This window comes from Equus przewalskii, chromosome 1, assembly GCF_037783145.1.
Source record: "Equus przewalskii isolate Varuska chromosome 1, EquPr2, whole genome shotgun sequence".
NCBI lineage: Eukaryota > Metazoa > Chordata > Mammalia > Perissodactyla > Equidae > Equus > Equus przewalskii.
The window spans coordinates 166,669,914-166,682,587 of NC_091831.1; the positions used below are offsets into that span (position 1 = coordinate 166,669,914).

Here is a 12,674-nt window from a genome sequence, read left to right on the forward strand (position 1 = left end):
CCAAACACTTCTAAGGATTTTCAGAATCAGTGATATATTTTTCATTAATAATTAATATTCGGTTCCTATTTTAAGGAAAAAAATATGTAATTTCAATTATTATGTGAAGTTTTGTTTGAAGGTAAGTACACCAGAAAGCTGTAATTACAGTATTTTTTGTTTGATGTATCAAGTTACAGAGCAGGCAAAAATTCAGAAATTGGTAATTTTAAAGGAAATAGATGATAAAATATCTCATTGATCTAAATCCAAGTAGCCTGGACTTTAAGATAACTTCGACATGAAACCAGACTTAGTGATTCAAAGGGTAACGTCAGCTTAAGTAATCAGTCCTTCTGGCATGTAATGCATTATTGTTCAAAGTAAAGAGACACATGATTGCTTTGTTTCCTCATAAACTTACTCCATTTCATTTTTTTACTTAGTTGTATATTTAATTATAATGTGTACAGTATTTTAGAGCTTTAAATAAGATCTTTTTTAAAAGTTAGCTCTAGTAAAGAGAAAAATCCTTCCTTACCCATCAACACTAGTGAAGGTTTTACCAGGTTTACTAAGTTAACTAACTTCCACCATTACTTGCAGCTCCAGTTTGGCACCGTGCATTTGGTGAACTTGGCCCGTCTGAGGCATGATTGTCTTTTACGGGAATAGGGAGGAGAGTTGAAATGCTTTGGAAAGAGAACAGCTACATTTTGTTTCATTCTTCTTCATTATTATGTTCAGACCAAAGACTGGCTCAAAACTCTCAGAACAGATTTAAAATTCCCTTCTCTATAATTATGGTAAGCATATGCAGGAGAATGTGCATCTAAAAATTTACATTTTTACATTAGCCATTGGGCCTATGAATTGATTTTTTTTCCTGTGTGGGGGAGTTTGGATCAAATTACAGGTGTGGAACTTTTGTGAGAAGACATCACTATAATATATGGTATTGGGATGGATTACGTAAAGGATTCAATTTGATAAATTATAGATGATAAAGTATAAAGGTCTCTTTTCTGTTCTCAGCATAAGAGGAACCACCTCATGGATGGGAGACAATATGAGAAGAGAAAAATGATGAAAGCTGCAATCGAAAGCCAGGATTAGAGTTTAAAGAAAATAAAGATTATAGAGATTAAAATATTTTTAAAGTCCACGGTTTTCTGAAGCACCTGTAACATCCTTATGCTAATAATGTCTCATTTGAAATTACTGCCAAAGTTAAAATTATATGCACTGAACACCTACTTACTCTGCTTTTTAACCTGGTACGCTAAATTAATGACTCAGCAAGTCTGGAACCTTCCCAGGAAATGACTGCTTAGATTACATTATGGAAACTCCAACTGCCAGCATGTCTTTAAACATTCAACAGGACTCTGAAACAATTTCCCAACAAGGTATATTCCACCCTCAAGTTCAAAACGAATTCTCTTCATTAGTAAAGCTACAAGACAGAGGGGGAAAAGTTGACTTTACTTGTGGTTTGCTTGTTGTCATTTATGCAAAAATCAAAGAAAGGATTTCCTGAGAGAGAAAAGTCACTTTACAAAATATATGGCTCAAATAAAAACTTCTGCAGTATAAAAATATTTATGTTTATTAACTAAAATTCATTTCACAGTCCCATATTGGGAGTGGATTTTGGGTGACATAAATGCTCCTTAAGTTAAAGAGAAAGAGAAAAGAGATGCCAACATGTATGCTCAAGTCTTCTCTACTTTTCTCTTTCTCTTTGTCCCAGAGGACAAGTGTGGTTAAGACACTGTCCCTTCCTTTGGAGCTTATTGTCTAATGATTTAACCACACTCGTCCTCTGTTAACAGAGGAAGTGCCGGGTGCATGATAAACAATAAGCGTTGCTTGAACTGAAGAGAATGAATGTTTTCAAGAAGTAAATGCCTGGGAATAATGGATGAGATATTTCAATAGAGATATTCAAACTACAGGCTGTGATATAAGCCTTTTTTAAAGTTTGTATTACATGGACTGTAACTTTGACACATTTGCTTTATAGGATTTCAATATTAAGAGAGTATGATTGGCTAAGGAATGTTTTTCACTGCAACTGCTCTGCATAGATATTTGTCTGCCTGTTCCTCACCCCTACTTGGCATATCCAACACGAATGCAAGATCTGTGCAGAACTCTTCTGCTCTAGAAGGTGGGGGTAGCAAGCTCAATACCTGTAGGCTGTTAATATTAATGGGCAGCCCCTCATGTGAGGGATGCAACAGAGAATGGTGGAGACTATAGTCAATTGCAGAGGATAGACTCTATAAAAGGGATGGCCACGGCTCAAATACTGCTAATAGCTGCCATGCCAATGGCAGCCAGTGTTGCCAGACTTCTTAGTTTTTCAAAAGAAGCAGAAAATCTAGCTGTTTTATAAAATAATTCTATTTCTCAACATTGGCAACTCTGAAAAAAACTGGAAACAGTGTGCAAGTCAACTGATAGACGGAATAAATCAGGTCCATGGGGAGTCTGCGACCTTTTAACCAGCTAATGATGCAAAACACTTTTTATAACCTTTATATGTACCAAACTCTCTTCACAGAACTTTACATGCATTAATTCAACCTGATGATCACTAGTGTTATGATCCTTATTTTAAAGATAAGGAAACTGAATCACAGGGAGGTTGAATCTTTTGCCCAAGATCACACCGCTTGTAAGCAGCAGAACTACGAACTCAGGTAGTCTTGCTCCAGATGATAACAATGATTCCTCTCTTCTTAGTCCCTCCCAGCTCTCACCTTCCCTGGTTTTATGCTAATATAAAAATAGAAAGTATTTTCTTCCCCTCATTTAAGTCATGAAGGAAGAGTCCACAGGAGACAGTGAGAATAATTAAGTAACAGTATGTTCTACATGCCAAAATGCAATGTGAAACCCCTTAAACCTGACCTACAGAAGAGACTTTCAACCAGCTGTCTGTGCTCAGAGTGTCTGAGTCATGCATGTTTTCTAGAATATAATGACTAGCTGAATAAACAGCTCCTATTGTATAAGCATCACTCAGTTGGCTGCCTACTTTCCTGTTCAGGTGCTGTTACACTTACAAGACACTAGCACAACTGTGTGACAACAGATCTAATGAAGCATTAATCCTTTATTCCAGAAGTTTCAAAATCTAGCATTTTGGACTCTCATTCAAAGAACACTGCAGAATAGCATCTTATGATAGTTCTCTCCTATGGCCATCAAGATGATTTATCTAATTTACCAAGTGTTTCCTGGAGCATACCCTACCTGAAAGCTTAATTCAGATGCTGCGGGATATACAACGGTCTCTGTGCCCAATGAGTTTACTATCCAGTAGGACTCTGAACACAACATAACTGCTACTATCAACAATAACAATATGTGCTCTTCTTCCCTTCTTTCTGCATGGTTCTGCCCTAGTCTTCAGATTTCAGTTCACAGGTCACTGCGAAGAGGCCTCCAGACCACCAAACTTATTGCACACTCCCTGTCTACACTCTGTTACTCTCTGGTACATTGTCCTCTCTCCTTCAGAGCCACTACTGCAGCCTGCAACTGTCTTATTTACCTATTTGCTTATTGGTTTTTTACTGTCTCCCTTCAATAGAATATAAGTTCCTTGAGGAGAGGATCTTGACTATTTCATTTGTCACTGTATCACCAACTTCAGGAACACTGCCTCACACAGAATAAGTGCCCATATAGGTTCAAAGAAAAGATAAACCACATCCATGACGGAGGCAAAGGGGTCATTCAGAAAAGGGGTTTCCTGAAGAAGAGGCATTTGGTGTGGACCCTGACGTGAGTCTTGCCCCATAATGACTACGTTGAGCATTATTTGCAGTTAGAATTTTGTGTAGGACTATTCAGTCCTCCCAATCTTCAGACTGCCTAGAGATTTCTTTTTTATACTCAGAAATCTGTTTATCCCACTTGGAAATGATTGTTTAACCGCACCCATAGTTGCTGCTAGTAAAACATCCCAGTGAATGCTCAGTCTGAGGCTGGTCACTTCCTAAGGAAAAGAAACAATCTGCTCCTTTTAACAACACTTAGATGAATGTATTACCTCTCACACAGGGCGTCAGGGATTTTCCAGCACAGAGCATTTCGGGGGCAACAGACAAGTCTGAAGACCCTGGGAAATGGAGTTCACATAGGAACACCCATATTTCCACGCCCTGTAACTCACTGAGAAGAGGGTAGGGTGTTTGGTGAGTTTCTAATTGTTCAGTGTTACAATTCTGGATCTACATTCTTTGAACTACCTGCCAAGTGTGCCAGATAAATGAGTTCGGCTCCTCAGTTAGGTACTTAAATATATAGCATAAATAAAAGCTAATCAACACCTTTTCATAACTGTGAAAAGGGTTGCCACAGGGCAGGAAAAAAAAAGTATGCCCCCTGCTTAGTGGTGATGGATGCTGTGTTTTACGGTGGAGAATCCATTTTGTAATGTTTGCAGCAATCTGTGAAAGCTTTCACTGTAATAACATACATAATCTCTCATTAAAAATACAAGGTGATCTGGATTTGCCGACTGCTAAAGTAGTCTTGGAAGTTACATTAACTTTTATATTGCTTCACTCTTTTTAAATAAACAGAAATGAAGAGTAAAGGAACCTTATTATTTTCTTAAGTGATCCACCCTTTGTGGGGAAAGCACCAGAACTGTTGGAGAATTGTTGCAAATAACATGCACTGTTCTTTCAAAATGTCAGTTACCAACATCCTACAAATCTGTAGGTTCTTGGAGGAAAAGGGAGACATAAGTAAGATTACCTCTCTTTGTACTTGAAGGCAACGCAAGCTTAATGCCAGGCATTCTAAATTTATAAAATAAGAAAGGAGCATTTCCACCGAGGAAGAAAACAACTGTGCATGTCAACAGCTTCTGTTTTGGGGCTTTAAGACTTGTCCTACACACAGAAAGTGAACCGGATGATACACAGATCAGATGGAAAAATCAAGAATAGTGATTTTAGGGACATACATTTGCATAGTTTTTGACCCTGACTGAATTGACAGGGGCTTGGCCCATGTTTCTAAGCTCCCTAGAAAGCTGAATGAAATAATGTAGAAAGAGACGGTCCCATTGATTACTGCCTTGGAGACACTGAGGAGAAGCTGGAAAGCACCAGAAAAACAGCCCAGGGCTACAAAGGTTAGAGCTTTTCCCTTCCAAAATGGACCATGAGGATAACTTTATAGTACATCATAGAATCCCAGCCTATACCAGTCAATGAGGAACACGTGGTGCTACCTGTGTACATATGTGCACATGGGCTTCTGAAACGACATGGTAGATAGAGCCAAAGACTGCATTTCAATGAAACTCAGTTAAAAGAGAGAGAGAGAAAAGATAAGAGACCTTTTCCTTTACCTACCAAAAAAGGGGAAGCTTTGAGTTTTAAAAATACGGGAAAGCACTAACTCAAATTACATCACTCATTGATATTTTCAGTGCACAGCTACAGAGAAAGAGACACCATCAAGAACTGGGCTATTTGGAGAAAGAGGGATACGTGTTCATAACTTCTGGACATTGTTTTATCTTGCATTTCACTATGTTTATTATCAAAATGGCAATACTTTCATTCTTCTTGAGAAGAGAGGAATTTACAAGATCAAATAGAACTAAATATCAGAAAGCCATATCTAATGGATCCAGTAAAATAATATTCCTTAAACATTTCTGAAAGCACAGATAAATATTTTAGAAGCTGAATTATTTCTCAAGTTGCTAAAAGTCTAACTTACAGTACTAATTCCCATCTCCTACTCCCCTCACTCCTCCTCATTATTATTTCTTCAACACAAAAACACAAACCTTTATTTCTTTTTCTTTTTTCTAGCAGGAACATTCGTGAGGACACACAAGTTCTCAAAGTGAACATGAGTAACCGTTTTTCCTAGTACTCAGTAGCTGGGAGCTCAGTAGTCACGACTGGTCAGGAATTGAAGGGGAAGGGACTTAAATCTGGCAGTCCCAGCATGACATTAGATGGATACAGATGGCCACTAAGCAAATATTTATTATAGGTAACAAGGCTGTTCTGCGTCTTAAAGCAGAGAGCAATGTTTTGTGTTGTAAGGGATGGCTTGTGGGGAGCCATGGGCCTTTCCTGAGGTGGGCACAGGCCCTTCAGAGCCTTTGCTAAAGATCCATTTGCTCCTAAGACCTACATGTTTGTAAGTGTGGGCAAGAGGCATATGATGGCCCCCTCCCCCTTTGGAGTTCACGAAGAACTCTCCTCATTGCTCATATTTGGAATTACACATCTGGAAGTTTTTGTTCAGAGCATGAACTGATAATGTACATGTGGTCAGACAGATACGTGAAGTGAAATCAGATAACAGCTGACTAGTAGCACATCAAAGTCGGCCTCACAGTTCATTTTACTGGAGGCTCTTTCCCAACAAAGCCACCCCTGCACATACTTTTCTGACTCTCAGGAGGTGGAGAAGTACTGGTTAAAGAATTCTTGGATGTCTTTCCTCACTGAAAGTATACTCTGCCCAGGTTTGAATTTGGAAAACTAGTTTATACAATCGTCAAAAGAAATCTTGCAATATCTGGCAAAGTATTACATGGATGTCAGCATATTTAAATGGAAAAATGGCTTTTTAATTCAGATGAATCACCAGGATTCCTGAAATTCCAGAACACAAGAGTAATAATTAAAGCCTCTACTTCTAGATAGACTTTTGCTACTTTGGAAAATATCCTGGAAAATTTTCATTTGGCCAGAATCATCATCATAGTTTCATTCAGGATTAGAAATAAGTTTTTTTTTTCCCCATTATTTGTTCATTTGAAAAGAATCTACCTTGACTATTACAAAGTATATCAGGATCATATCCACTTATAGATAGATAATGCACTACTGGTATTCTCTTGTCTTTATTTATTATTTTTGTAATGAACCAAAACAGTAACTGAATGAGTCATTTTTGGGGGAGATTTTCTAGGAAAGTATGCAGTCAAGAGTTCTTCTTAGTACAATGTTTGTCTTAGTTAAATGTGAGTCAGTAAACTTTATGAAAATAATAGTTTATGGAAAATTATTTAGAAAATATGCACCCTCATATATTGTGTAAATTTCATAAAAACTAAAGGATGTAAAAAGGATAGAAAACAGTCAAACAGAGGGAAAATTTTTGGAATGAGCAATTTATTTCCTAATATTTTCTTTTTCTTTTTTTTTTTTTTCAAAGATTGACACCTGGACTAACAACTGTTGCCAATCTTTTTTTTTCTTTTTTCTGCTTTATCTCCCCAAATACCCCTGGCACATAGTTGTATATCTTAGCTGCAGGTCCTTCTAGCTGTGGGATGTGGGATGCCGCCTCAACGCAGCCTGACGAGCGGCGCCATGTCCGCGCCCAGGATCCGAACCCTGGGCCGCTGCAGCGGAGCGCGCGAACTTAACCACTCGGCCACGGAGCCGGCACCCTATTTCCTAATATTTTCTGTAAGGCAGTCTGAATGATAAAAACTACCAAAAAGACTAGGCTAAAAGCATTTAATTTTACCAAAAATAAATTCTCCATAGGGTCCCTTAACTTCAAAGCTATAACAGTAAACACTTCCTTAAAACCATTTAAAAACATCTAAAACAACTTCAGTAAAGTTCTCAAATTTAAAAAAAAAATTCCATAAGGCCTAACTTATTTTTTTAAAAAAATTGTGCCATCAGTCGTATCCTGTGGTTGCAAAGGACACCAGTGTTTTAAATTCTGCTTCATTTCCTACCTTGACTTCTACCCCTTTACCTCAAGAAAAGATCATTCTCCTGAATCATTTGACAAGAATATTAAGTTTAATCTGCCGACATTGATTTATTTTCAATAATGTATACATCATAAGAGAATGAGTGAAAATGTTTTCTCTGTATTAAAATACCAGTATGGGAAAAGACATTGTCAAAAACACACATAAAACTAAAAATATACTTCCATTATAGACTAATAGACAAAGGATTACTGCCATAATATATAAAGATTCTAAGCAACTAATAAACAACTCAATAAAAAAAGAGATAGGAAATTCACTGTAGGTGAAATCCAAATGGCCAATAAACATATGAAAAGCTGTTTATCCTCTCCAGTAAAGAAATACATATCTAGGCACTGAAATTTTTTTACCAATCAAATTAGTGAAAAAAGCCTTTAAAATATTGATAAAATCTATTGTTACAAAGAGTATGAGGAAATGGAAACTCATACACTGTAGTCAGCAGAGTTATAAATTTAAGCTTTTACAACTTTCCAAAGAACTATTTGGCAAAAAAAAAGTACATATTCTTCAGTCTATCTGGCTTCTAAGAATATAACCTACTAATTCATTCAACAAATGCTTATTGAGAAAACTCCTCTTTTACAAATGTGCACAAAATACATACAAGGATGTTTAGTTCAGCATTGTTTAAAATAAAAAAATGGTAACAATCTAAACAGTAGGAGAGACTAGGTAAATTAATATCTATCATTGTGATGCAGTACCAGGAAGCTTTTGCAAAGACATATGTTTATTTGTTTGCATATCGTCCATTTATGCAAGCTCCATGAGGGCAGAGAATCTATCTAATTTTGTACACTTTTGCATCCTAGAGTGACAAACCTGTAAATGTAAATCGACCAGGACTTGCCGAACGTGGAGCCACAACCAGGTTTCTATAACAATTCTGCAACTTACACAAATATCACTAAAAATCGGTCAAATTTTATGCATTTTCTTCCAAGACATTTAGAAAGAGAAAAGAAAAGTCTGCTACTTTTTCAACAAACTAGATAAAAACAAGGTTAAGAACAATAGTATATGCAGAAAATGCATCTTATTTCCATCAGGAGCCTTCCTGTGGAGGCCCGGCTGCCTTCAAGTCATACAGCTTCCACAGAAAGCAGACCCCTCTTCAGTCCTCTTTTACACAATCTGTTCCTGATTGCAACGTAGGAGAAGGAAGTGAAAAATGCTTCCAGTCCTTCTTTGGCTTTATTCCCAAAGGATAATTTGAAGGGAGAGATAGTAATTCACATTTAAAATTATGTCTGGAAGGCAGTGGAAATTACAAAATTTAAATCCACAAGAATATCAAAAATTACATTTACCTAGCTTTCACCATGGACTTTTCTAAGTAGGGCATATTTTGAACTAGGATGATTTTTCCAAACACAGGAATTTACTATTATTGAAGCAGATGTCTTTATTTTACATCTTATAAATCAAGATGTCTTGACTTGTCAATTTTATTTAACCCAGAACGTGTTCTGGTTGTGTTTTCATTAGCTTCCTTTGTTAGAGTTACTTTCACAAGACCATCTTAGAATAGACACTAATAATGGTATTTGAAATTTAGTCTCTCGAGGGAAAATAACAATACATCAACTCTCAACTTGCCAGAGGTACAGAAATAAGGAAAACTAAACATTAACAAGTCAACTGGTCAAAACAAGATATCATAAAAGCACTGTTGTATGCTCTGCTTTAATGCTTGACCCAACGCCTCTTCTCTGTGTTCAGGTTAGTAATAGCGTAAGACAGACAAAAGGCCAGTTTTGGAGGGGGGTTTAATTAAAACCTTTATGAAGGAAATCTGAGTCTTTTCCATATATAATTTCTCCTTGGATTGAGACCACAATATAGCTACCTGCATATCATCCTTTTTCAAAATAATTAGGTTGTGATAATATATTAAGGATTAAAAGCTCCTTTCTTGAGAAAGTTATATTCATCTTCAGGCAGTCCTTGTCTCATGCCTTACCATGCCAACCAAAACCTGTGTCCTGGCATAATGATGTCACTTTGCAGGGGTCTGTGGTACCTGGCATCAGGACCCAGTTCCACTATGCATGCATTTCAATTTATATGCTAGCGCGTAGAGTGAGGGCTGACTATATTCAGTTCTATCCTCAACCTGTAGGCTCAGTTTCATAGAAAACACTCCAACGTTATGGAACCAAGTAATCTAAGGGCAAATCGAAACCTTTTACTCTAATGCCTGCATTGCTTTCTGTCTTACGGAGGACTGTGAAAACTTAATAACAACAAGAAAAAGACAACAAAAACCAAAACCCATGGGCTTTCTGCAGTTCAATAGGTTGGATTCTGAGCTAAATTCTGACTTGATTATTCTCATGGGGTCAATGAAGATAATCGGCTGATGTCAATCAAATATTATAAAGTTGCTTTGCAAAAGCTGGTGAAGCACATTCCTAGCCAGGCAGAGTTAGTACCTACCTCAAAGCCAGGACTCACAGGAGACTGACACACGAAGTGGAAGAGCAAAAGGCAGGCAAAGGAGCAGAAGAAGGGGAGGAAAAGACAAGAAAACAGTATTATTGGAGAAAAGCAACACGTTTCGCAATAGCGTTTCATGCAGGTGTGTTTTCAAGAGAAAGCAAAATGTTCCACTGATCAGTCTTTGTGGCCACAGAGACATCTGAGTTGGAAACAACTTTGCAACGCGTAAACAGAACTATAGACACTAAGTCAAGATTGCAAAAACACAGTTTACAGCTGTGAGCTGGCAGAGATAACAAATCTGCATATCATGGTGTCAGTGATGAAAGATGTTTCTTTCACCTTATTGAAGATAAATTATAGTCAGAATGAAGCATTTTTGACCTTTAAGTGAAAGATGTAGATTTTCTTCACAATAATTCATCCTCTCAATGGGAAAAGAAAGAAAAAGGTCATCAAAGTAATCAAATGTTACATAGTTGTTATCTGCCTGCAGGCAAGAATAAGCTGATGAATAATCAGCGTCAGTCAGCGGTTTACAACCTTGGAAAGTTCAATAGTGGGTTAGACTTTTAATGAGAGAAATATGCCTACAGTGCACCCTTTGCTCATTTTAGAGTCTTTGCTGCATATCATTGTTTTCTGTCTGATTTCATTCAAGGTTGAACTGTGATTCAAAAGGAGAAAGTTTATTCTGAACTTTTTTTTTAAGAGGAGGAGTATCAGTGAAAAATGTAAGAAATGTCTTGGTTAAGTAGACAACACATATCTAGTAATTTATACTGAATGTGTTCTTTTTTATCCCTGTTTCCTTAAGCTTTTCCAGGCAGCTCTATCTAATAGCTAGAAAACAAATCAAAACTGAAATATAGTTGACTCTTTTTCTTAATAAAAATGCATTAATGTGTTTTGACATTTGCGATTTGTCTAGTCTTGAATAAACTATTGCACTTTAAGAAAAATCCTATTATCTGTTCTCTCAATCCCCATAGCCTAATTTGCAATCTACAGCTAAGCTTCTGTCAGAGACTTTGAAAGTGGTGCACATTCAGACTGGGGTTCCGCCATGATTAATTGTTACCCAGTAATACCTGTTACGTCTCTTGATTGACGTGAAGCATGTGCAGAACTGAGGGGCACCAACTGCTCATTTGAACAGATCCAAACATGACTTTTGAGGAAAAATTATAACCCTGTTTATATGTACTTCTGTGGAACATCTCCATATAGAGGTGACAGAGAAAATCAATCAAGTTTCTTGATTTCCAAAGTAAGAGATTATCCTTGTCATCAACATATCTGTTATCGAAAGCTCATGATTTTCCTCCAGTTTGTAGCTCTGAATACCTTTACTCTGGGCTTTCATTAGAACTCAACTTCAGATGAGTGCTGTTTAGCTCATGATATATGAAGATGGTCTATGCAACATGTATTAATTCACTTACTCCTCTAAGTTACCATTTATCAAAGTGCATGGTTTTTCCCATTAGATATTCCTAGGTTTTACAAGAAAAAGGGATTCCATATTTGAGTCAGTTTAGGAACACTGAGTTCATTATTTCAGGACTTCTGAGAACCATAATTAGGCTTCATGAATATTAGTGACGTCTAATACTTGGATGAACCACGAAGAAGCATTTCCAAATCTTATTTGACCAGGAAAATCTTTTTTTGCAGAACATGATAGCACTATTATTTTGAAGAAAAAATTTGAGGAAACACACAGCTCTATCTTTCTACCATGCTATAAAATTAAAATCGTCAGAAATGTCCATAGGTCACCAAGAAAAAGAGAACCACCTATTCTCTTGGTAGTTGGTTGTAATACGATACTATAGTTTTGTTTTCATGTTTGTTTTCCCCTTGAAGAAAGATCATATAAATTACAGTTTTGCATCTGTGGTGAAAACTGCAGAAAATAATGTTTATTATGCAAATGAATACTATGTATATTAGGATGATGTGGTACATTTCATTTAGCACCCAAAGAATTTATGTTTCTTGTTATTAAATAATGCAATTTCTATAACCTCGTTTTCTTTTAATTGACTGAGAGGAATCTCAGAACTAAATTTAATTATTCATTTTTGTTATATAATGTTTTATTCTTTTCTCACAGGACCTGTGATGAAGAAACCTAATGACTTTATAACTTGCTATTTGGATAGCTACTTGCTATTATCACTTTAAAACATTTTTATTGAGGTACAATTTATACAGAATAAAGTGCAGAAAATTCTAGTACTGTCTCTTGATGAAGTTTTACATTGGCATATACCCATATAACCTCTACCCAGATCAAGATATAGAATACTTCCAGCATCCCAAAAGGCTCTCTCTTGCTCCCTCTCAGTTAGTGCCTAACTAAGAGGAGCTATTATTCTGATATCTCTCACTACAATTTAGTTTTGCTTGATTTGAATTTCATTCACTGCATTCATAAGGAGATACTCTT

At 36.6% G+C, this 12,674-nt stretch overlaps 1 protein-coding gene across 2 annotated transcripts in view; it reads right to left on the reverse strand.

The window, feature by feature from the left end:
• Positions 1-12,674, reverse strand: part of PRKD1 (protein kinase D1) — a 286,730-nt gene that overhangs the window by 53,369 nt on the left and 220,687 nt on the right. Inside the window, exon 5 of one of the 2 annotated variants that reach the window (XM_070628547.1) lies at positions 10,217-10,240. The exons of the other annotated variant lie outside the window; for it this stretch is intronic. Within the exon in view, the coding sequence (XP_070484648.1) occupies positions 10,217-10,240 (24 nt within the window). The remainder of the gene's footprint in view (positions 1-10,216; positions 10,241-12,674) is intronic. 2 annotated transcript variants of the gene reach the window in all.